This window comes from Sceloporus undulatus, chromosome 6 (genome assembly GCF_019175285.1).
Source record: "Sceloporus undulatus isolate JIND9_A2432 ecotype Alabama chromosome 6, SceUnd_v1.1, whole genome shotgun sequence".
In the NCBI taxonomy this organism is placed as follows: domain Eukaryota; kingdom Metazoa; phylum Chordata; class Lepidosauria; order Squamata; family Phrynosomatidae; genus Sceloporus; species Sceloporus undulatus.
The window spans coordinates 158,295,563-158,321,703 of record NC_056527.1 but is presented as its reverse complement, the minus strand read 5'-3'; the positions used below and the strand labels follow the sequence as shown (position 1 = coordinate 158,321,703).

General features: G+C 41.9%; 1 protein-coding gene across 5 annotated transcripts in view; it reads left to right on the top strand.

Annotated features, from left to right (window-relative positions):
• Positions 1 to 2,377: 2,377 nt before the first annotated feature.
• Positions 2,378 to 26,141, top strand: part of DMXL2 (Dmx like 2) — a 98,579-nt gene continuing 74,815 nt past the window's right edge. For all 5 annotated transcript variants that reach the window (XM_042471153.1, XM_042471150.1, XM_042471151.1 and 2 more), the window contains exons 1-4: positions 2,378 to 2,641; positions 22,169 to 22,291; positions 24,500 to 24,571; positions 25,942 to 26,020. In XM_042471153.1, coding sequence (XP_042327087.1) covers positions 2,555 to 2,641; positions 22,169 to 22,291; positions 24,500 to 24,571; positions 25,942 to 26,020 — 361 coding nt within the window. In that variant the 5' untranslated portion in view covers positions 2,378 to 2,554. The remainder of the gene's footprint in view (positions 2,642 to 22,168; positions 22,292 to 24,499; positions 24,572 to 25,941; positions 26,021 to 26,141) is intronic.

The following is a 26,141-nucleotide window of genomic DNA, read 5'->3' as shown; positions in this document are numbered from 1 at the left end:
TAGAGAGGTGGCTCCCGGCCGCCTCTTTTTGGTGGTGTGTATCCCGCCTTAACATCTGACATTCAAAAGTCTTTCAGATCACTTCACTGACTTTCTTGCTTCATCAAGGCGTCAGAAGAAAACAAATAGCCTTCGGTCTTCTAATACAATCACAGAGACAAAAGTGGCAAAGAGGTCTACATGTCTAAAGTATCCGCTGCCAGCCAACAATAGGACTGCAACATCTCCTCACTATTAAAACATGTAATCCAGGTCAAGAAAAATATGAGTCAAGAGTCCACATCCACCAGCACAATCCAGACTTTAAATTCTACATCATAACCTAGAAAAACCAAGTCACACATTAGGAAATCCTCCCATCCAAAGCTGGGGAATCCAGACCGCCAAATATTCTGGACTTCAACTTCCCTTTAGCTGTGATGGGTGGGCCAAAGATTCCCTATACCTTCTTCAAACAATAGTTGTGTTAGGGACATTATGATGCTCTTATGATGGTATAAGAGTATGCTGTGGTGTCTATCACACAGGGACCTATGTGCTTGCACCCTGAAAATGGCTAGTGTTGGCATCCCAGAAAAGCACACAAATTTGCTATCGATTATCACACACAGAGCACAGCGATGCGTTAAAAGTGCATTACTTATGTTAGAAAGTGGGTAGAAAGTGCATTTAGTATTCATACAGATACAGTCAAATCCCATTGATCATATGGAAATAATGTTTTTGGGCATGTGCACAGAAGCAGTAATGACACTCAAAACTTTCATTTCCAAGCACATACATACACACATGCTCCAGAAAGGGAAGGGAAATGGGAGGGTACTCCTTTGTCCCCATCCCACTTAACTGGGACAAGGAGGAGCAGTGTGACCCTTTGCCCTCATCTCCCCCCTCCCCTTGGACTGCAAGTCCCATCATCCCTTCGACTCTGGAGGAGGGCAGGCATTGCAACTCCAGCCTCAACCGGACCTACATCGTCTCCTCCTCCCTTGCCACCATCACTACACCAGGATCTACTGGATCACCCAGGTCCAGATCCAACGATGGGTTGCCTCCTTAGAGAGGGCCACCTTGCACACCCAAAGCAGTTCCACTCTGTTCTGCTCTGGTCAGGCCCCACCTGGAATACTGTGTCCAGTTCTGGGCATCAAAATTCAAAAAGGATGTGGAGAAACGGAGCGTGTCCTGAGGAGGGCGACTAAAATGGAGAAAGGTCTGGAAACCATAAAGCCCTATGAGGAACGCCTTAGGGAGCTGGGGATGTTTAGCCTGGAGAAGAGGTGATATGATAGCCCTGTTTCAATATTTGAAGGGATGTCATATTGAGGAGGGAGGAAGCTTGTTTTCTGCTGCTTCAGAGACAAGGACCGGAGCAATGGATGCAAGCTGCAGGAAAAGAGATTCCAGCTCAACATTAGGGGGAACTTCCTGACAGGAAGGGCTGTTCGACTGTGGAACAAACTCCTTCCTTGGAGTGTAGTGGAGTCTCGCTCCTTGGAGGTCTTTAAGCGGAGGCTGGATGGCCATCTGTCGGTGATGCTTTGATTTAGATTTCCTGCATGGTAGAATGGGGTTGAACTGGATGCCCTTGGGGTCTCTTCCAACTATCTGATTCTATGAAATGGTGCTTGGCTTCCTCCCCTCCTCTCCATCATACCCAGCACTGCTGCTCCCAATATCCCCCATTGCCCTCCTCCTCCTCCTCTTCTTTCTGGAGGGAGGCTTCTCAGTAGGCAAAATGTTTAGGAAAGCGTCCCTGCTTCTCCTCACCAGCTAATAATGGGAAAGGCTTAAGGAGGGAACCAAGGAAGCCGTTTCTTTGTGTGTGTCTGTGTTGCCTCTCTCTCGGCACAACAAAGGAACCCTGGGAATCCCGCAAGACGACAATTGTGCAAAGACTGTGAATCCATGAATGAAATGGAAATGAAAAGACGGCATCTGTCTGAAAATGGCTACTCTCCATGTCACTTTCTGTTCCCATTCTGAGCGGATTGCAGGCAGCATCATCTGAAAACCAATGGCGGATCTGTGCCTAATACTAGACAGAATAGCCCCTGGTTCTATGCAGTTTAAGCTTTCCCCTGGGATAAACCCTGAGGCCACTCTATCCTTCTGTACCAGGATTCTTCTAATCCTAGTCTAAACTAGGCTATCACAACACAAATCCCCCTTTTGGTCCAGTCTGGATAATCTGAATGCGTCACTTCCGGAGCTTCCATCTTTTTCCTTCTTGGCCCCGCCCCCTTCCACGCTCACGAGGGTCTCCTCCTCCTTCACAACCGGAAGCAGCTGTTTTGAGGCGCGCGCATGCGCGGAGCACCCCCTCCCTCCTTCACCTTCCCTCCCTCCCTCCTCAGTCCGCGCATGCGCACTCGTGCTTTCCCTCGGCCTTCTTCCAATTGCGGCTGCAGTGGCGGCGGCTGGAGCCCTTCAGGAGAGGCTTCTTCCAGTTCTTCGAGGGAAGCCACCCGGGTCTCGTCTCTCGGCAGAGAAGCGGGGCCCAGGCCTGCCTTCTGGGCGGGAGGCAGGGAAGCAAGGAAGGAGGGAGGCCGCCATGCATCTGCACCAGGTGCTCACGGGCGCCGTCAACCCGGGCGACAACTGCTACTCGGTGGGCAGCGTCGAGGAGACCCCCTTCACGGTGAGCAGCAGGAGGTGGTGGTCGGGGTGCTGCATCCACACTGGAGGGATAACCCGCTTTGGCACCTCTTTAACTGCCTCCCTGGCTCAAAGCTATGGGATTCTGGGAGTTGGAGTTGGTTGTGGGGCCCAGAATTCCCAGAATTCCATAGCCTTCGACCAGAAAATTATTTAAAGCGGTGCCAAGCCGGGTTATTTCTCCAGTGGGTTTGGAGATCAAGGTTTTAAAAGGGGTGCGATATCTATCTATCTATCTGTTTATTTCTGTATTTATCTATTTATTTATCTATCTATCTATCTATCTATTCATTTATCTATTCATTTATTTATTTATCTATTTATTTATCTATCCATTTATTTATCTATCTATTCATTTATCTATTCATTTATTTATTTATCTATTTATTTATCTATCTATCTATTTATTTATCTATCTATTAATTTATTTATCTATCCATTTATATATTCATTTATCTTCTATCTATCTATTTATCTATCCATTTATTTAAGAGGCTGAGGGGTGGGGCAGTTAAAAATGTTTGGAAGCCATATGTATGGGAAAGCAATGCTGTCGCGTTTTATATGTATTATTATTGTTGTTGTTGTGATTATTATTGTTATATAACCTGCACAGAAAAGCTCATCCATGGTGGTATGTGACATATATTTTATACGCACAGATATGTATCTTTATTATTGTTATTATTATTATTAAATTTGTGTATCCCGCTCTTTTCCCAGGACTGGGACTCAGAGCAGCATCACAGCATTAAAAACAGTACAATTAAAAACATAATAACAAAAATAATAAATTGTTGTTGTCATCGTTGTTGGGTGTCTTCAGGTCGTTTCCAAACTGGTGGAGGCCGCCACCTGAGGGCAAAGGTGTTATTTGGGTGGTTTTCTTGGCAAGATTTGTATCGGAGGGGCTTTTTTGCCATGGATTTCCCATGGAGGCTGAGAGAGTGTGACCCAGTGGGTTTCTATGGCCAAGCCAGGGTTTGGCCAACACTCGAGCCGCTATGTCACACTGGCTCTGCATGCTGTTGTTGTATCTCACCAAGTCATTTGTTACTTAACGGCAACCCTAAGGTGTGCCAGAGTGGCGTAGTGGTTTGCATGTTGGGTATTCCCCACCTGGAATACTGTGTCCAGTTCTGGGCACCACAATTGAAAAAAGGATATTGAGAAACTGGAGCGTATCCAGTGGACAGTGACCAAAATGGTGAAGGGTCAGGAAACCATAAAGCCCTATGAGGAACAACTTAGGGAGCTGGGGATGCTTAGCCTGGAGAAGAGAAGGTTACGAGGTGATATGATAGCCCTGTTTAAATATTTGAAGGGATGTTACTTTGAGGATGGAGCAAGCTTGTTTTCTTCTGCTCCGGAGACTAGGACCTGGAGCAATGGATGCAAGCTCCAGGAAAAGAGATTCCAGCTCAACATTAGGAGGAACTTCCTGACAGTAAGGACTGTTTGACAGTGGAACACACTTCTTTGAAGAGTGGAGGAGTCTCCTTCCTTGGATGTCTTCAAACAGAGGCTGGATGGCCATCTGTCAGGGATGCTTTGATTGAGATTTCCTGCATGGCAGAATGGGGTTGGACTGGATAGCCCTTGTGGTCTCTTCCAACTCTATGATTCTATGACTCTGGATAACAGGGTTCGATTTCCAGCTCAGCCATGAAACCTATTGGGTGACCATGGGCAAGTCACACTCTCCCAGCCTCAGGGGAAGGCAATAGCAGAAACCTGCCAAGAAAACCCCATGATAGAGGTCACCTTAGGGGTCGACATACGTCAAGACTGACTTGAAGGCACACAAAAACAACAAACCCTAAGGCTTGTTCATGAAGTTTTCTTGGAAAGTTTCTTCAGAGAGTGTTTGCCATTGCCTTCCTCTGAGGCTGAGAGAGAGTCATGGCTGAACTGGGAATCGAACCCTGATCTCCAGGGTCTAGGTCCAGCGCTCAAACCACTACACCGCACTGGCTTTCATGGCTCTATATTTATACACGCAGTTAATTTGGTTGCTTCGGCAGTAATGACTAGAAATGGTTTCTGGGGGACAATAAGAGTAGACAGTGCTATTTAGGCATGTGGTCTTGCTGCTTTTGGTGTGTGTGATTGGGGATATGTACATATATATGCAGACATATAGGCCTGTTACAGACTGCTCGGGTCTCCTTCTTGGAGGTATCCTTTTAAATGATGCATGCTCCTAATAAGATCCCAAAGCTGCACCAAGCTGCACTCCAGTGCTTAGGAATGGAGTGTGGCTTTGGCGCGACTCTGGACTCTTAGGACCCATGCATCTTTAAATAGCATACCTCCAAAGAGACCCAAAGCAGCTTTATTTTGGCAGTCTGTAACAGGCTATAGTTACATATAGAATGCTACCTATGTTGGTGTCAGGCTACATATTAGATCCCAAATTTAAGGTATTTTGGTAATGTGTCTATTTATGCTTTGTGTCTTTCTGTATAAAATCCCATCTGTGCTTGCCTTTTTCTGTCTCATTGAGTAGCTGAGGAACTAGCTCAGCGTTAAAGATTCCTATTTATGTGGTTATCTTGGGCAAGTCACATGCTCTCAGCCTCGGGGGATTGCAATAACAAACCTCCTCTGAACAAATCTTGTCAAGATAAGCCTATGATAGGGTCGTCTTAAATCAGAAATGACTTCAAGGTGCACAACAACAACAGCAAGCCAGTGGAGAACGGATTTTTGCCTCAGGGTGTCCCAGAAGTGATCCTGCAGGGCGTCTTAAGAAAGCATAGGTGTATGTAGTTGTGGAGAGGTTGGCAACAGGGCTGCCAGTTGGCCACATATGCACACATACAGACACACACAGCCTGGGCTCTTGTTGTGCCTTTAAATCAGATCTTACAGAAATCAGCTAGCAAAGCTTTTTGATACATGGAGCTAAAAGTGATGGTCAAATGCCTGGCTGAAAGGCTGGTAATCCTACCTGGGTGGGAGATTGGGCTTGGCCTGGTGTTGGTGATAACTATTTCTTCTTCCTAGACTCTCCTAGTGGTGAAGAAAACCTATCTTTAGGTAGGGAAAAGGCAATTATTCATGAAGACAGAGAGCATGCTGGGCTTTCCTTGTTAGGTGATTATTTATAGATGGGGATGTAGGGATTCTGGCTTTAAAGTGTGTTAGTAAAGGCGTGTTGAAATAGGGTGGCAAAACTAGTGGTACATCACTTCTGCCTAAGTTAGGTTGGGTTGGATAGTTCCTGAGATGAGATGTCAGCTCAGCTCTGGCCTTTCCTCCTAAGCTGCATCCACACTGCAGAAAAAAATCCAGTTTGGACCCATTTTAACTGCCATGGCTCAGTATTATGGGATTCTGGAAAGTGTAGTTTGTTGAGGCATCAGCGCCTCAGCAAATTGTAATTCCCAGAATTCCATAGCAGTTAAAATGAGGGTCAAACCAGGTTGTTTCTGCAGTGTGGATGCAGCGCTATTGTGTTTCCTCTGTATAGTGAGGTGTACTTTTTGTTCTTGTAGTACAGTAATGAATTTAGGCCCGAAGTAAAGGTTTAGGATGCTTTTCTTACCCAGAAATATTTCTGCTTCCCACAGAGCAAGCATTTTAATGCTCCAATAATCTACCTCAGCCCAAGTTGTAAATGGCAGTATACCTTAGGACGGTCTTTCATTGCTGTGATGTTTCCTTCAGCAACAATATGATCTTTTTAATTGCCCATATTCGCTTGCACTCTGGATTTTATTGTTGTTTAATGTCAAGTACTTACAGAAAGGATAAATACACTGATGATTTGACTTATTAGAATAAATCCGTATGATTGAAGGATTATCTGTTTTCATTACAATCACAAATTAAAGAAGCAGAACAATATTCTATCCTTTTTCTTAACATGAGATGCAGCTCTGCTTCCATGCTGTTGAAAATAATTCCTATGGCTTCATCACTACTGAAATAGTTTAACATTTTCCCCAAATTCTTTCCCTCCAGGAAGGACATTTTTAAACAAAAAAGTGTTCATTAGTATAGACTTCTTTATGTATTTGCCCCCATTAAATCTGGATAGTATTTTCTGGGTGTCTAGTGTAAGGTAAAGATTGTCCTGTGACTGCAGAGGGCAGTGCTCATCTCCATTACTAAGCCAAAGAGCCAGCATTGTTCAAAGACGTATCCGGTGGAAATGTGGCCAGTATGACTGCGCTGAACACTGTTACCTTCCCACTGAAATGGTACCTATTTATCTACTTCCTCTTCCTTGCAAGAGGAAAGGCTGGTTCTCTGTGGCCATTTTGGTTGGGTGAGTTCTTAAACTTTTTAAACTGTGAGCTACTTCTGTTGGTCACTGGAGCGGGGCAGAGCTAGAAGCCTAATGCTATATACAGTAGTTGCTGTCAGAGGTGCCTAATGGTGCACATTCTTTTTCCCGTTTAAACAGTGTGGACAAGATAATGTCTGGTAATTTGGGGCTTTTAATTTCTGGATGAACGTTGCAAATGATCCAAGGTGGGCTGGAGTTCCCAGTCCTGCCATTCACCAGTTGCTTGGCAATTGTAGTGATTGTGCACATTTTGTACCATCGACATTTGCAGAACAGGTTTTAACATCTAGTCATGCGCTATGACAAAGTCTTTAACAGACACCATTCTTATACAGTACTGTATAATATGGGCAGAAGTGAGACTGGTCAAATTTTAATGTAATGATCCGAATATGATGAAAATAAAGGGCTTATGAAACATTGGAAGTTGACTTAATGTCATGCCAGGCCATTGGTTCATCTAGCTGTTTCGTCCCGCGGATGTTTTGGGCTTTACCTCCTGGGCTGCAAGGACAGTAACCAATGATTGGAGGGGTGGGGTTAAAGTGAAAAAATAGTTAGTAGTCCTCTAGGACCTCACTTAGAAATCTTTCTTTGTCTTATAACAATGCTATTAATGCTTATAATAATGTCTTATAATAAACCTGAAAGGTTTAGTGTGGAAAGCATGTGTTCTATCACTGAACTATGATATTTTCCTGTGTGGTTGAAAATAGTGCAAAACAAACAATAGCATGTGTGAAACTGGTGGTCATTTCTAAATTAGAGCTCATTAGTCTGGCTTTTAACTACTTGATTTGTGCTAACTGTATTTCAGTGTTCTACTGAATATTGTAGACAAATAGCTTAGGACTACATTATTATACACAGAATACAGGAACTGTTGTACTCTGAGAACATCTTATTCAATCTCTTGCCAACTATAGTTCATCACCTACATAAGCAACAGGTGTTTTCTGTAGCATTTCATCAAAAGGTTCAAACACCACAGATTCAGGCATTGCCAACGAGGTGTCATTCAAAACCTAAAGTGTTCAGGAAGTGCTGACACCAGTTAATTTTATTGGAAACTGGTGATGGACTTTCAAATTCTATTATCCCGAGTTATGTAGCACTCAGCCTCTTGGCTCGTGGATTACCAGATCCTACTGGGATGTCAAAATAGCTAAGTCAGTGGCAACCAGAGAAACAGTCATCTTTGTCTGAAAATTAGTAAGACCATTTTGCTTGCTGTTACATGATGAATGCCTTCTGTTCATAATCCATTTGGCTTCTGTAAATATTTTGCATGCATGCACACACAAGACATTACACGCCATTCCCAAGAGCACATTCAGACGCTTTACACTGTAGTGTAGATCATTGCTACTTGGCCTCTCTTTGAATCAGAAGCAGGTACATACACTGTGAGCCTTCTGTTTGTGGCTAGTTCATCATAGCATGTAGATCAAGAACTCTCTTTTGTCTCATCCTCGACAAGCCAAAGCAATAAACTATGATTTTTCTTTATGATGCTGTAATGCTGTGAAAAGGACAAGCCAGTGTTCCTAGTTTTGTACATCATGATAAACAAAACCTGCGCAGAAGCCTGGTTTAACATTATGTGTGAACCAGGTTCATGTATTTTTGTCATGAAATTGTTATCTTTTTGAATAAATAAGGCATTTATTTATCTTTTTTAAGAGGAAAACTTTGTTGCAATATACCTGCCAATAACACTGTATGGGATAACAACTTATCTACATTATTGGGGGGAGGGAGAGGTCTTGCATTTGAACAACTGCAGCGCTGAAGATTATCTGAGAAAATTGGGTTAATGGCAAAGAAAGAAGATTAATTGAGAGGTGGTATTGTGAATTGCACTGGAGGTTTGTTATCTTGTTGGATGATGGGCTAGTGGTAAGTTACGTTGTTATATGTAATTTTAGTAATACAATGTTCTGTTGGATAGAATTAAAAAAAACAAGCGGGACATCATACCTAAATTGTTCAAAAATATTTCTTTAGGTCAATTCAATTTGTAATTAGTCTGATAGGATTCTTTCAGAGTACTTCTTAAAGTTCTGAGCATGGCCCTTTTTTAGTCTCAGGAGAGTTTAAGGAATATATAGACAGAGAGCCAAAACACACTGCAGAAATAATTCAGTTTGACACCGCTTTAACTACCCTGGCTCAATACTAGGGAATTTTAGGAACTGTAGGCACTTTAAAGACCGCTCAAAAAGGGTGGTCTGCCAGCACCTCTGTTTCCACCGCGGGGAAGCCTCAGCCTCCAAACGGCGAGGCTTCCCAGCGGCGGAAAAAGAAGCCGCAAAAAGCGGCTTCTTTTTGCGGCGTGCTTATGACACCCCATGTGTATAGGGCGCCGCCATTTTGTACGTGCTCGGCACGTACTAGGGTTAGGGCGTCTAGAAGGGACGCCCTTTTCTAACCCTAGTACGTGCCGAGCACGTACTTTTTGCCCATGGGGAATAGGCTGTAGTTTTGTGACACATTTAGCCTTTTCTGTCAGAGAGCTCTGGTGCCACAAGAAACTACAGTTCCCAGAAGCCCATGAAAAAAAAATTGGGCACAACTTATTCAGGCAGTCAAAGCCAACAACTCAGCTTTATTTTTGCCATATTACATCAAGTTCCCAAAGAAATGCAGCAGCTACATTGGATTGTAACATCCCCCCAGGGATCTGGGAGGAACACTTCCAAGCACTTTATAAGGACACTCATGTTGAAAGTGGATCTGCAAGCTGAAATATAGAGAATCTCCCAAAGTGGGCACCGGTGACTGAGTCAGAGATCAAAAAACTTGTAGCTCAGCTGTGAATGGAGAAGGCTCCAGGGGAAGATTTAATACCTTCTTCAGAGGCCATTAAACAATTTGGAGTTCTGGGCCCCTATTCTGGCATCTCTTTTCATTTGCATTGAGAACTGTGGTTGAGCACCTGAGGGCTGGGGGCTTGCTATCATCATCCCCATATTTTAAAAATGAAAGAACTATGATCTTGGCAACTACAGACCAATTAGCCTCCTCAATACAATCGGCAAGCTATATGCAAGACGCTTACAATGGAAACTTGAGGACTGGCTGGAACAAGAAAACATATAATGTTGCCAGATTCTGTGCAGCTGCGGTTAAAATCTGTCAGGCAGTAACCTCTACAGTAGGCTAATACCATTCTTGCCCTGCCACACTGGATTTTAAAAGGATATTTTGAATACTGTTTTTAACCTGTGTTTTTACCTTGCTTTTAGCTTCTTTTATTCTGTATCTCCTTTTTACCTGTGCTGGTCTATGAGCGTAATAAAGATGAGCTGAACTGAACTGCATCAACTAAAAACATGGCTGTTTATTCAAGTTTTTAGAGCCTAACTGATATTCTCCTAAATATTTGTACAGTTGCCCCTCCGTTTTCGTGGGGGATGTATTCCGGCTCCCTCCTCCCCATAAAAACAAAATCACTGATATTGGAGTCCCTATTGACTCCAATGATGGTGCACTCTGGCGCACGCCCAATTATGCCACCCTCCGTTTGCCTCTCATGTATTTTCAGGGATATGGACTCCAAGTCAACAAAAACAGAGGAGCGGCTGTACACATATTTTAAAACTGTTTTAATTCTTTTGAATGTTATTAAACAAGTAAACATATCAAAATGTTTCAGTGTGTTTACATTTATTTGCATTGCTTTGAATTTAATCTGATTTATTTGATTTTACTTGAACACTGTCCTGAGATCTCGCTGTGATTCTGTGATATAGGATGGGATATAATTATTAGAGCCATTGTGGGGTGATAGTTTCCTGGATTCTAGAGACTAGGGCTCAAACCCAACTTGGACACGGAAACCCAATGGGTGACTTTGAGTAAGTCACCCTCTTGGAATAAGAGGAGGGCAGTAGCAACTGCCCATGAACAAATCTTGTCAAGAAAACCTTGTGATAGGGTTGCCTTGGGGTCACTATGAGTCAGAAATAACTTAAAACTACAAAACACATAATTATTTAAATCAGTCAGTCATGTTTTGGAGAGTTCCTATTGTGAATGAACCATGCACAACCCATTTGTGCGTTCGGTGGTCTTCTCCAGTAGCATGAATACTAAACAAACAAAATTGGAACCAGGGAGTCCTAGCTTGTTGCTTTGAAAACTCTGGCTTGTGATGCTGGTTTGTTAAAAAAAAAAAAAAAGAAAGAAAGTAACAGGCCAGGAACCTCAACTATTCTCCAGAATATTGATTGCAAATGTGGTCATGAAATATAACTTGTTCTTAATTTCCCCCCAACTCATTTTCCAAATGAGAGACGTGCCACTGCTACCTTTTTACAATCAAAGTGGATGTGGGAGACAGTGACAGTAGTAGATTTTTTAAGTCAGTCTGCCACACAGAAGACAGTGGCAGTAGTCCATTGTAATACTGACCTGGAGGCTATGCATATTGCATTCTTGACAGCTGGTGGGACTGTGGCTATGGCTTGCAAGGAGATAGCTGTCCATGTGCATACACCTCTGGAACATAGACCAATTTGTCACTTGTGGATTTACCAGAAGGGAGTTCCAACCTGTTTCTGGCAAATGGAAAAATACATGCTCATATGCTATTTCAGATGCAAAACTTCTGGACTTCTATATTTATTGAAAGATTCTCTCACTGCTTGCACTTATTTGATGCTGACTACTTAATGCAACTAGATCTTCATCATTGAGTGGAATAGAGCTGAGAGGGTTGGCTTTTAATGCAAGCTTTTGTAAAATGAAATTTATCTCGCATTTGAGGATTCTGCAAGTCATTCTGACTCCTCTGGCAGCTTGCAAACTCCATCTAGCTTTCTCTTGCAGGTAGCAAGCAATGTGATTAAAAGCCAAGCAGACTTTTTGTGTGGGTGGTACTTATGCTTGCTTCGTGCTTCTGTCAAGCTATTTAATCTGCAGAGCTTGCACACTACTATCATAACTGCTTCAAGAGACAGCTTAGCTTAGTATTTCCGTGTTTTGGGAATTCTCCCAAATGCCCTTCTTTTCTTCCCCTCTTCAGCTACTCCAAAATACCGTATATACTCAACTCATGTATAAGTTGAGGGCAAATTTTGGGGTCAAAATTATGGGTTTTGATATGACCCATGGATAAGTCAAGGTGCTCACTATTTTCCATTTCTTATACATGTTCTGTTTAAAACTTTGCTCAGTTGAAAGTTCATTAGTCGTCCATCCTGATTTCTTGAGACATCTCCCATTTTTCTTCCTCATTGGGACTATTTTAAATTGTGCCTTTAGTATCTCCCTTTTAAGAAACTTCCATCCATCCTGAACTACCTTCTCTTTTACTATTCCTGAGCACAGGCTCATCACCAATATTTCGCTATGTTTAGTGAAATCAGCTCTCCTAAAGTCCAGAATGCGTGTCTGAATATCCCTGGCTTCTCTTTTCCACTGTATAACAAACTCCAAGAGAACATGATCACTCCCACCTATGGATCCCGCCACTTTCACCCCATTAACCAGATCATCCCTGTTAGTTAGGATCATATCTAAAATAGTTGGTCCTCTTGTTGCCTCTTCCACCTTTTAGACAATGAAATTGTCTTTGAGGCAAGTGAGGAATTTGCTAGACTTTTGAGGATTTGGAAGAGTTTGATTCCAGCAAATATCAGGTTAGTTGAAGTCACTCATCACTACTACATCTCTCCTTTCTGAATGTGTGGTCTTCTGTTCTAGAAAGGCATCATCCAATTCTTCCATCTGACGGAGGTCTGTAGTAGACTCCCATAATAACATCCCTGTTGTTTCTCTCCCCTTTAATTTTTACCCAGATGCTCTCCACCTGGTTTCCAGGATTGATGTCCTGGATCTCTTCAATGGTGTAAATATGCCTGATGTATAATGCTGTACCTCCTCTTTTCCTGTTTGGCCTATTTCTCTTTAAAAGTTTATACCCCTTTATTACTACAATGATGAGATTCATCCAACTAGGCTTCAGTGATGCCTATTATATTATATTTCCTTTGTCGTGTTAGGAGTGTAAGTTCATTTTGCCTATTTCCCCAGCTCTGGGTATTAGTGTAGAGACATCTAAGACCATGTGTTCCCCCTACTTGCTGTCTACAATTCTTTTTGCCTCCCACTGTTGGGTCCTTACATTGTTTGCCTTGTGTAGAGCCTTAGTGGTGCAGTGGTTAAATGCCTGTACTGCAGCCACTCACTCAAAACCATAAGGTTGTGAGTTCAATACCAGCAAAGGGCTCAAGCTCAACTCAGGCTTGCAGCCTTCCAAGGTTGCTCAAATGAGTACCCAGATTGTTGGGGGCAATTAGCTTACACTTTGTAAACCGCTTAGGGAGTGCTTAAGTGCACTCATAAGTGGTATAGGAATGTACTTGCCATTGCCATTGTTCTCTCTTTGACAGTTTGACTATTTGCTCCAGCTCTTTTGCAGTCCAGAATACCATCTCTCTCCCCCTCACAAAACTCAGTTTGAAAGCCTCAGGATCAAATTTTTGAGACTATTGGCAAACATATTTCTGCCAACTGGTGTGAAATGCTTCCCATCTCTTGTCAGAAGTCTACTCTCATGGAACCGCAGCCCATGAACCAAGAATCCAAATTATTCTTGGTGGCACCATATGCAGATCCAGTTGTTTATGTCTGCTATTTTCCTCTCCCTTCCTGGACTGTGCCCTTCAACTGGGAGAAGAGATGAGATGACAACTTGTGCATCCGGCTCTTTCAGCTTCCTACCCAAAGCCTCATAATCCCTTCTGATATTCTGAAGGCTATGCCTTGCAGTATCGTTGGTGCCCACATGGACCAAAAGGAAGGGGTAATGGCCAGTAGGCTTGACCAGATCAGACAGATATTTTGTATTGGTCACAGGTGGTCAGGCTTCATCTCCTGTTGTGTTATCTGTTGGAGTTCCACAGGGCTCTATTAGAGTCCCCTATTGCTCTCTCTTTATACACTGTCCTTAGGCAAGCTCATTTGTTCTTTTGGCTTTTCTTATCACCTGTACGCCGACGATACTCAGCTGTATCTTTCCATCCTGATCTTTCTCTATGTCTCGAACAGAAGTTTAATCTTGTCTTACAGCTGTTTCTCAGTGGATGCAGCACCGGCGTTTGCAGCTCATTATGTCCGAAACTGACCTTGTTTTTCTACTGAAGCCTACTGTGCGATATTCCTGTAATATTCTTGTTGATGATATCTGTGTTTGACCTGTGCAGGAAGCCTGCAGTCTTGGTTTCATTTTTGATCTTTCCTTATCCCCCAGATTCATATCATAGCCAAGGCATGTAGATTCTTTATAATATTGCTAAAATCCAACTGTTTCTTTCGGCCTCTATTGCCAAAATTCTGGTCTGTGCCCTTGTGGCCTCGTGACTGGATTGTTGTAACCTCCTTATGCTGGGGCTTCCTCTTTTTCATCTTTGTCCTTTAATTTCTGTCTAGCATTCAGCTGTGCACGCATTATCATGTCTGCTCACCACTTTGATCACATTTCTCCTTTATTGTCTTCCCTCCATTGACTCCCCTTCCCTTTCCATATTCATTAAAAACTTCTGTTGATTACTTTTAAAGCCATACATGTGCTGGCCCTTACTTATTTATCAGAACTTCTTTCTCCTTACCTTCCCACTTGTACCCTCCATTATGGTAGTCAAGGACTGCTGTCCCACCCAAGGATTTTCATTGCTCCATCTTGGATCCGTCCCTTTCCATTTACTGCCCCTCACTCCTGGAACCTCCTTCCCCCACAAGATACCAAACGATGTCTGAGTAGAATAAGCCACAAGCCTGTCCAAAGTTCAGGATTACAGAGAGCAATACTGCCAGTCCAGTCCGAGGTCAGTGAGTCCAGTCTGAGGTCAAGGATTCAAAAGCAGTCAAAGGTCTAGGAAGCAAGGAGTCAGATCTAGCAGCATTCACTAAGGAGAGAGACAAAGAGACTCTGACAAAAGAGCTCAGTGTCTGCCAGGTGTCTTATATCTAGTTTCCTTATCACAGCTGCTGAGTGGCTAATGAGCATTTCTCACCAAGCCTCTTGGAATGCCAAAGGCACGCCCTTTCTGATTTCCTCTGGCTGAAGGTAGGAACTTCAATGCCCTGCTGCTCTATGTCTCACAAGTCAGGCATTTCTTGAGCCCCAGGATCCACTGAAGAAGATCCCACAGAGCTAGGTTGTGGCTGAGCCAAATCTACTGGGGCTGGGAGAGCAGAGCTGGGACCTGGCACAACCTCAGGTTCCTCCTGTATCTGAAGAGCCGAGCCCTCCTCGTCCTCCAAGTCCTCCTCGTGGCAGGCCATGACATCCCTAACCCTAGTGAATATGGAAGAACAAGTGTATTACGTTTAATTATTTTTGGAGAATGTACGCCATAGACAGGTTTATTTATCAATTTTAATTTATTGTATGTACAGCATTGTGTAAATTTACAGAGCTTTATAAATAAAGCTTAATAATAATAACAATACGAATACATCTTGTCAGCCTGACTGTCACATCATGTTTTTTGCCCTAGGGAGACAACACTTCTCCTATGATAACTTGTGAGGCCCACAAACCACTGTACCCTCAGCAAGGAGTCCACCACCACCCACCTCCTCCAAGGCTTAGCAGTGGCTGTTCCCTTTGGTGCCCTGCACTATCCCTGAAGTCTGTCCCTGCTGCTCTTCCCCATCATCCCTGATAAGTGAAAAAACTTCAAATCGATTTTGTAGCTACAGGCTCCCACAATGGTCTCTGGTTTCTCTACTTCTGTGTGTGACATTCGTCCAACCATCTACCTCCTGTGTCTGTGCAGTGACCTCCTCCCCAACAACTGCCTCTGTGTTTCTCATCCAAGACCGTCCGGTCCATTCTGTCCATGAAAACCTCTTTCTCCCTAAGATGAAGTGTAGATACTTGGGCCTCCAGCTGCTGGACCTTCTCTTCCAACAGGGCTACCAACTTGCACTTGGTGCAGGTGAAGTTCTCCACATCCAATAGGCAAGAAGACAAACATTCCACAAGTGTTGCAGGTGACTACAGCAGGTCCCTCAGTCTCCATACTAACAAGTCTTAAGAAGGCATTGCAACTAGAGAGGTTTATAGCAGCTAGCAGTGTTTTTTAACTTCTAAACTGGCTCATTAATGTAGTTGAGGTTCGCAAGCTGTACGCAGCGATAACCTGCTGCGACTCCATTACATCCTGGAAGTCTCAAAAACAGTGTTAATGAGGTTCTCATGTTAATCAGGTCGTGGCACAGTTAAGTCTTCATGTCAAATGTCTTTCTAGAAAGTTTGATGTTGTGGTGGAGGTCATATCTGATGCAAATTGTTGATGTACTCTAGGAAAAGAAACCATATTTCAATAAATGATGTTTTTCCAATTTATCCTTTTGACTTTCTTACATTATCTTTGAAGTTTCTCAATCAGCCATATGTCTCAGGTCTTCCTCCGCCTATTTTTTATTAAAAGTTCACTTGCTTTCCAGTTCTTCGCTGTTTCCAATATAGCTATTGCTATAAGGAAGATGATCAATAATGTGTTAAGTGTATTACCATCCTGAGACCGCTTATGTGAATGTGTTAGCATAGTAAGTTCAGTCATCAGAGATGTTCTTTTGGCTTCTCTTATTTTCTTCTACTTTTCTCCCTCCTGATTAAAGAGGTCCCTCAGAACAGGTTTTAGTATATCCCAAAGTAAGGCTTCAGAGGTGTCTGGAGTTTCTGAAGGGTTGTTTTAAAAGGCTCATTTAACAGTAAGTGGGGTTAAATTGCCATAGTGTGGAGGGCAGCATGCCTTTATCTAGGGTCCAGTCTACAGTCGGGGGGGGGGGGGGGTGGTAAGAGCAGAGTATGGGCTTTATGGCCATGTCTTTCATTTGGGGGAAAGTGTCTTACTTGATGAAAAAGTGGTCAATCCTTGATTAGGAGTTATGCATGGATGAGTAAAATGTGTAGTCTCTGTCTCTGGGGTGGAAGATTCTCCAAGGGTCTACTAGCCCCACCTTGTTAATGTGTTTTAAAAGCTGGGTTGTTTCTTGCTTTGAGGTACTAAGACGGCCTGATCTATCTAGTAAGGGATCTAAGACATTGTCAGAATCTCCTTTAATTATTATATCACCTGTTGCTATGTCATTCAGTGCATTAAAGAAAAGGTCAATAAATTTGTCTTGATCCCTATTGGGGGCCTAATAGTTTGCTATTGTGACATTGTGATCCATAATTTTCCATTGTGAAATCAAGAATCGACCCTCCGTGTTGCTGGTGTTCAACCTCTGTTTTTCACCATTCTGTTCATTGTGGAGCAGGCAGAGATTCCAAGTCTGCAGTGTTATTAGTCATGGCAACAATGCAGAGCAGTGTTTGGTTGGGTGCCAAATACTTGTTCCTCTGATTGTCTGAAAAGCTGTTTTATTTCTGTATCAGTGACTAGAAAATGGTGGAAAGTTTGTCTTTTGCTTTGATGAGGATAAGCGATTTCAAAATGGCTTCTTGTCTGAGCTGCAAGGCCTCTCAGACTCTCAGAATGTATGAATTTCGGCAAGGAATCACTTTCTGAAGGTAAGTATTAGCATTATTGTCAACTAGGAGATGTTTTGTTGTTTTTAAATCTTTATTCCTACTCACAGCTTTCCATTCTGCACTGTCAAGGGGGATCTCAGTTGCAAATTTCTTCCTCCTGCTTTCTTGTGGTTGCAGTAATTGTGTTGTTGGCCTTTGTAATGATCAACTTGAAGGGAAAACCCCAATGATATCACATTCCCTCTTGTTGTAATAAAATAGCGAGGGGTTTAAAGGAGCATCTTTTCCTGAGAGTTTCAGCCAAGAGATCTTGATAGACTGACACAATATTGTTTTCATATTGTAGGTCAGGGATTGCAATGAGATTAGCCAAGGTTAAGGCTTTTTTTTTGGATAGTGGGTGAAGCGCAGAAGGATATCTCTCGGCATTTTTCTTGAAAATTGTGATGCAGTTGCTGATTTGTGAGCAGGGCTGGGGAGTAGGAGTAAGGAGTAAGAGGTTTTTACAGAAATAGGAGTAGGAATAAGGAGTAACAAAATATCTGTTACTCCTTATTCCTGTTATATTCTACACGCAAACACATTTTTAAAATTATATTACACTGGGGAAGGGACTGGGAGGCAAAGGGAGACACTTACAATCACACATATGCCAGTCTTACAAAGCAACTGGGGCTTTTCCCCAGGGCTGGGGAGTAGGAGTAAGGAGTAAAGAAATAAGAGGTTTTTACAGGAGAAGGAGTAGGAATAACATTAAGAAAAAAAATCTTTCTCCAGGGTAGGACAAGGACTAACCGCAAAATCACCACTATGCCCCAGTCCTGGCAAAAAGTCAGGAATAAACTCTTCTAGAACATGGCCACATAGCCTGAAAAACCCACAAAAAAACTAAGGATGCCGGCCATGAAAGCCTTCGACTTCCCATCGCTATTAATCCAGTTTAGCATGAAGTGTGCTAAATCTCCTTGTTCCACACTCTCTTCAGTGCCCCTAAAGTGTGTGTTGAAAAGTTCTTCCTGTCAAATAGTCTTGTTGTTCATGGCATCGTTGATTTCTTGCAGTCGCTGAATCCTGTCTTCATGCACAGTGCCCTTTTGAATACCCTCATTGGCGACATCTTCAATATCATTGATTCAGTTTGTGAGTGCTGATAACTTTGCATTGATAGGTTCTAGTACCAGTCTTTTTGAAGGTCTTTTACTAGGTTTTCTCTTAACTTTTCTAATAAATCAGGGAAGGACAGGTCATCTGTCATCTGGGGTCCATTTCTACCCCCTTCCCTCCTCTATTCTGTCCACATGCCATAATAGAACTGGATGGATTATCTTCACCTTTTGATGGTGACTGTGGTTCCTTTGCTGCCGGATAGAGGTCTGTTATGGACTGATCTCCAGACCTTTTAGCTCGAAGCAACTTATTCTGATGTTTTTAAAGTGCTTTTTGCATTTTATGTTACTGCAGTTAGTGAAGTCTGTGAGGTGACAGCCAGCCTGTCATTTATACGTCCGCCATGATCGACAGTCGTCCACACCCTTCGCCTCCTCCCCTTTTTGATACTTCAAATAGACTAGATATTATGAAACAAGTATATAGTACTAGACTAAACTTGAACATAAACTCAGTGGACCAAAGAGTAATAAGTAGAAGGTGTTGCTTGGCTATGGACTATTAGGAGCAGTATGTGCTTTTGTTACAGCTCTTGTCTTTGGGATACTTTTGTTACATAGATCTAAAACACATTGCAGAAATAATCCAGTTTGAGGTCGCTTTAACTGCCATGGCACAGTGCTAGAGAATCTGGGAATTGTAGCTTATTGTGGCACCAGAGCTCTTTGATAGAGAACGCTAAATGTTTCACAGAACTACATCTCCCAGAATTCCTTAGCATTGAGCTAGGACAGTTAAAGTGGTGTCAACCTGGATTATTTCTGCATTGTGTTTTAGCCCACACATGAAGACACTTACAGCTTGCCAAGGCAAGAAGCTAAATTCAGGGCTGATTAATCTTTATAGCATATACTACCTAGCATCATAATTGCTAGCATATTTAAGAAATAAATGAATAGAAAGCGTTCTAAATTAACCCCTGCCCACTCTCTTATTTTACTCTTGGGTACCAAAGATACATATTCAAATATGTGGTCATCTGTATTTCTAAAGAGAAAAACAAATCTGTTGCCCCATCTCTGAGCAGTTCTTTGTATTCTTTTACTTTAAATCCCAAATACTGTACATTTTTGTTTATCTTGCTACTTTTTCTTCTGCCTGAAGAGATACTGCAAGTGGGGGTGACATGTATTTGTTTTTGTCTAACTTTGGTGGTTAGGAATTCAATTATGGTAGCAAAAGGCATGTTTTGAACGGCCTCTTCTTTAGACCAGGCTTCTCTGTGATGAAATTCTACCTGAAATAGAGCTATTGCAGATAATTATAATGTTAAAGATAATGACTTGAGAAAGGACATAATACTGTAATGGCAATAGAAAAAAAAAGTTTTCATGTTCTAAAAGGGTCCTTGTTATAGTTTAATATGATTGAGATGGTATCCCAGCATATTTTATTAACTTCCATAGAATAATTCTACTTCTATGTCATTACATTTTGATACATTTTGATACATTTGACATTTTCATCTGTTCCACTGAGTTACAGAATATCAGTTTGTTTTGAAATTTTCCAGCCCATTCTTCATCTGACAACTCACATCACTGCATATTTGCTATAGGTAGTACACACCCACAACTCATGTTTTCATGCTCCCTAAATACCCTAAAAGCAGATCCATTCCGATCTTGGAAGCTAAGCAGAGTCAGCCCTGCTTAGTACTTGGATGAAAGACTGCCAACAAATACCAGGTGCTGTGGGCTATATTTCAGAGGAAGGAACTGGCAAAGCTATCTCTTGAATATTCTTTGCCTAAGAAAACACTATCAAATTAATGAGGCCACCATAAATCGACCGGCAACTTGAAAGCACATATAGACACACAGCTGAACTGTGGAGCAAAGGGAAAAAATCTGTTCTGATGTTATTATTAGCAGTGCCAGGACAGCAGCCTCAGTCAGGATTCGTCTTTGTGGAGTGAGTGAATGAGTGAGTGAGTCAGAGAAAGTAATAAAAACTTTCCCAGGCTTCTATTCATTTATTAAAATATTTATATCCTGCCTTATATCCAAAGATCTCAGGGTGGCTCACAATTAAAAAAATGTAAAACAATGAATACCTGTAATAATAATCTAAAAGACATACATATATAGATATAGATAGATAGAATCATTTATAACTTTAAGACCAGGCAATTTAAAACCAGTTTAAAGGTGTGCCAACCATAGCACATGCAAAACTTGGATACAATCAATTAGGTCTGAAGTCTTTAATAAAAAGCTAAGTTTTGACTTGGAACCCAAATGATACCAAAATTGCCCCCAGTTGGACCTCCAAGGGGAGGGTACTCCATAACTGGGGTGTCAGTGCAGAGAAGACCCTCTCTAGTGATAACAGTTGCTCTGATCTGTGTTCCTTCACACAAAGTTCTCTCATACCCTGATGATCCATCTTCTAAGGTTATTATTTCATATTTTTCAGTGTTCCCAATTTTCCAGGGATCATCTCATGGAATCCAGCTTATTATTGGCTTACTTTTCAACATGGGAGAATCCCAGATCAAGTAATCAAATGCAAAGTGTTGCCTGTGGAGGGGGGGGGGGCCTGTACTTATGAGAAGAGGCTGAGTTTCAGTTCTGCTTACTTTCTCATTCCCTCCTTTCTTGGGCTCAGATGTTCAGAAGCTTTTACTCTAGGAGCCATGAGATGCTAAAGGTGGGCATGAGGAGAAAAAGAAGGGGGAAGCATTGAATTGGTTCAGTGGGAAGAAGAGAAGAAGAACAGTACATGATAACCACTGTGAAGAACCAATGAGAAGACACGAAAGAGCAGTCGAATGAGCTTGAACCAAACTGTGCCCTAAAACTGTGCATGTAGTTTTATAACAGGACTGAAAACTCTTTGTAAAATATTTCTCCTCTGCTAGTTCTCAGAATTGATTGTGGGAGATTCTACAAACATATGTGTGGTCTTGTTGCGCTGTTAGGTGCATTTTTCATGTTGGTTTACTGATCCCCTGTATTAGTTTGGCAGGAGGAAGAGTGATACCTTCATGGGAAAACTGATGACTCTATTCTTAATTTTAACAACATTCAAAATAATTTTCTAACAGTAGGTGTTTAGGTTTGTAGTTTGCTTAGTGAAGAGGTTTACTAATACACAGAGAGGGAAAGGGCTGATTTCTTGTACATACAGAGAAGTGGCTTTTAGGTGGGCAGAGCATCCTTGAGTTGCAAGGCTGAGGGTGACATTCAAAGCTGCAGCTAGCCTTTTCCTGAAGTTGATATCCAAAGCTAGTTCTGTTTTATTCTGGGATTCATTTAAAAAACAAACACCATAGTCTTTTACAACTCTAGTGGGCATGGTATTTTTGGCATTGCTGCTACCTCTGGGTATGTATATGTAATGTTATTGTTATGTTTTAAGTGATTTTACATTTTTAAAAATTTCATGCTTGTTTAACTGTGTTTTAATTTTTTTATTATTAGGTATGTAGCTTTTCCTTGTTCATTGTAAGCTGTCTTGAGTTCTATGCTGCCAGGATGTAAAACAAAGAAATAAAATAAAATTCTTTCCTAAAAAGAAATACCATGAAATGTTGTTGTTTCTTTTAGGCGTATGGCTCTGGATGTGATATTGTTATCCTGGCAAACGACTTTGAATGTGTGCAAATTATTCCTGGTGCTAAGCATGGAAACATCCAAGTCAGCTGTGTAGAGTGCTCACAACAAGGAAGGGTAAGGAATTGAAAGCCTTTAAAGGAATTATTGTACTCATGCTCAGATAATGAGCCACCCTTATTGAAGGCTTCCTTATTGATGGGAAGCAGATATATGTGTGTATGATATCTACCTGCACATAAAATGAGATAGCTGTGCTCTCTGGGTATTTTGTGCATGATTTGGATCAACAGTGTTCTGGATTGGCTTAACAGTTAACTAATTCAATTTAGTCTTAAAAAGAAAAGAATTTGACCTTTGATTGAATGCTACATGGAAATTATGTGTGTCAGAAATAGCTTCTTTTTTTTATTTTGCAATATCTTCTCTTAATGACCAAAGCGTATGGTTTGTGCACACTTTGAAATCTAGCATGTGGTAGCACAGTTGAATGATCTTTGTTTAAATTTACTTTCTTCTTCATGGTCTTAGTGACCTATACACATGGGGTATGATGCGCCTGCTCGGAATTTTCAAAGTACTTCTAGAAGAGTTTATTCCTGACATTTTGCCAGCATCTGTGGCTGGCATCTTCAGAGAATGCTGGTATGGAAGTGAGTGGGTTGTACTGTGTGACTCTAGGTTGAGAGGAGTGGTTTGTTGTGTTGTTGAATGGCAAGGCTTCAGGGTGGAAGGATATGCATGGAGGATTTGTGTCTGTTTAATTAGTGATCCATTGTCTGCTGGGAAAAACCTATAGAAGTAGCATCATTAAGAGCTTTCAGAATATTTTCTTCCTTCACTTTCATTATTTGACTTGGCTTGTTCCACAGATTTTTCTTTTGGATTCCCTTGGATTTTGGTGTTTTTGGCTAAATCCTTGGACTTCGTATGACATCCACATCCTTCAAGGAATGTGTTGAGTGCAGGGGTAAGACCCCTGAAAAAGATGGCCATTCCGAGTGCCTCTTTTGTTTGGGAGAAGCCCATAACATAGGCTTATGCCACCATTGCCAGGCCTTCATGCCTCAATTGCACTGCAACCGCGCTGCTAGGCTTAAAGCACTCCTTTGGGAACAAGTTCTCCGTGCCCTGACTCTGTGGACTGAGCACGTGGCTTGAGCAATGGCTCTGCCCGAGATCACTATTGGGCAAAGGCCTCTCAGGTCCTCCGTTCGACTTGCCCATCGACAGTTGACTGTGGATTTCCCCTCAACCTCATCTCTTGCTCAAGCAGCCTTAGTATTGCTACTAGGCCCCTCACATGAAAAGCAGCCTTTTTGGTGTCACTAACCTCAGCCGGGTGGGTCAGTGAACTCTGTGCCCTCCGTTCTGACTCTCCTTTGATCAGGTTCGATAAGGACAAGGCCATCCTTTGCCCCAATTATTAACTTCCTAAATAAAGTGGACTTGGACTTCCACCTCAGCCAAGACATTATCCTCCCTGCCTTCATGCAAGAACTGTCATCTGGACTTGAGAGGTCACTTCACTCCCTGGACATTTGCAGGGCATTAGCCTTCCATGTCGATCAAGCATCTCTTTGTGTGTTATCTTGCTTGGGCCATATCTCGCTTCTGTCAACAAGTCACCCCTCAAGTGGGTGATGACTGCCATTCATCTGGGTCACATGCTGGTGGGCAGTTCCCCCCACCATCTCCATGTCCAATGCCTTCCTTGCAGGCATTCCCCTCCAAGATATTTGCTGTGCGGTGATGTGGTCTCAATGATCCACCTTTATATCACACTACAGGATTGATAACAGATCTCAGAGAAGAGATCTTGGGAAGATCTGTCCTTTTCACTTTTATTGTGTGACATTCCCTCATTCATTTAAGACAGCTTGCTAAACTCCCATGTGTGTAAGCCAAAGAGACCATGAAGAAGAACAGATTGCTTACCTGTAACCGTGTTTCTTTAAGTGATTATCTGTGAATTTGCACAATCCGCCCTTCCTGTCCTCAGTTGTCACTTCACTCCTTTTATTTTCCTGCTGCTGTGGACTCCAAACTAGGGCATGGACCCCAAAGGGGGCTTATATAGGAAGATGTGAAGATCTACCCCCAAAACACCCACTGCTTTGAAAGTTCAGAACAGTTCTGCACAGGTGCATTATAGCCCATGTGTGTAAGTTCACAGATGACCACTCACAAAAACACAGTTACAGGTAAGCAACATGTCCTTCTCTCAGAATCTATACAATACTCTGTAGGAGAGGCATAAACAGAAATAGAACAATATTTCACTTACTTTCTCAGACAGTTTTTTGTTCACTTGCTTTGCTCTAGATTGCAGCCTCGTATGGAAACGCTGTGTGTATTTTTGAACCCCTTGGGGTAAATTCTCACAAGAGAAATTGTGTAAGTATTGTATTTTCCTACTCCCTTGGATTTGTAACAGTATTGCTAGTATTAATTTATTTCAATTGTCAGTATTAAATCAACACATTCCATAGCCAACTAGTTCACTCAGTTTGCACTGTTTCTCTTCTGCAAAGTAATGCCCTAGGACGTGATTTGCAGGGAAGAAATGGCAGAGATAAGAAGGGCGCTTCATTCTTCCTCCTGCAATTTTCTTCTGGTAATTTCTTCTTTTATAACTTCCCCAGTAATATAAGTTTGCCATCAGAGGCATTACCAGCTGCGGAAATGGTTACTAGGGAAAAGTCTTGGGCATAAACATTCCCTCTCCTACCAACCACTTTTCACCCTGCCATTACATAGCTTTGCAGTGGAGCAGTTCAGCTTCTGAGGTAGTATTAAGTGAATTCTCCTGCAACTATAGCATAGCAAAGCTTGGAGATGGTATTACAGGTGTGCATCTTGCAGTTGGCACCATATGGTTGCTGAATAGATGAGTGTTCTGACATGCTATCTGTTCAACACTGACAGCTATCTGTTAACAACCTTGTGCTTTCTACTGCTTCCTTCTGGCACAAGTAGGTAAGCCTTGCTGAATCTTTGCACTGCATCAATACACTGTCCCATAGCCAGTGTTTCCTAATGAACCATGCTCTTTCTGCCACTGCACTGGCCAAGCAGTGGCATGTGCTATCCATTGTCGGTTTGCTGTGACAGATAGAGTTCTCTTGAAGAGTTTTTTAATTGAAAATGTTATTTGTTTTATAACAATAATATAAAGCAACAATACAAAAATAATAAAAGGCCTTGAAGAGTCATATAAAAGCTTTGCAGAATAACAATGTGAGTAGAGGTAGCATCAGGAACCAAAGATCCTAAAATTGTCACTCAAGAGTTTTGAATTTTTCAGACATTTTACTTAAAAAGACAGGTCTGACCATGAGAAGGATTTTTCAGTCAGAGTTCTTTGAATAAATATTTTTTTAAAAGGATCCTGTTTTCTACGGAAATCTTTAATTTTGTTTTTTCCCAAAGAACTAATGGAAAATAAACTAATTTCCCCCACCTGTTTCATGATGTAGAGAAAATTAGCTATTCATGAAGAACAGCAGGAGCACAAGCACATTTTTGGGTTGTGTTCATTCTAGAGCCGTGACTATGTTCCAGGTGCTTACTTTGACTATGTTATTGGCTTTAATTATTGTCACTGAAGAATTCTGTTTGACAGCAGTATAATTGCTTACTCTTGTTGAAAGAAGTCATAGAAAATAATAAAATCTAAAGTGCAAGTTTGTAACTTTGTGCAAAAATAAACATTTTGTCTCTCTAGTTGTTGTCTCCTAAAATAATTCTTAATATTTACATTACAGCAACTAAAGTGTCAGTGGCTGAAAACAGGACAGTTTTTCCTCAGTTCTATGACCTTCAACTTAGCATGGGATCCTCAAGGTAATTTGAAGTGAAGTCAGTTCTCAGTATTTATATTTATGCAGCCTGCTACAGTGCAAATCTCCATCATGGGATAACTTTTTATTTTAACAATCTGAACAATGTGCAGCTGGAAAATATT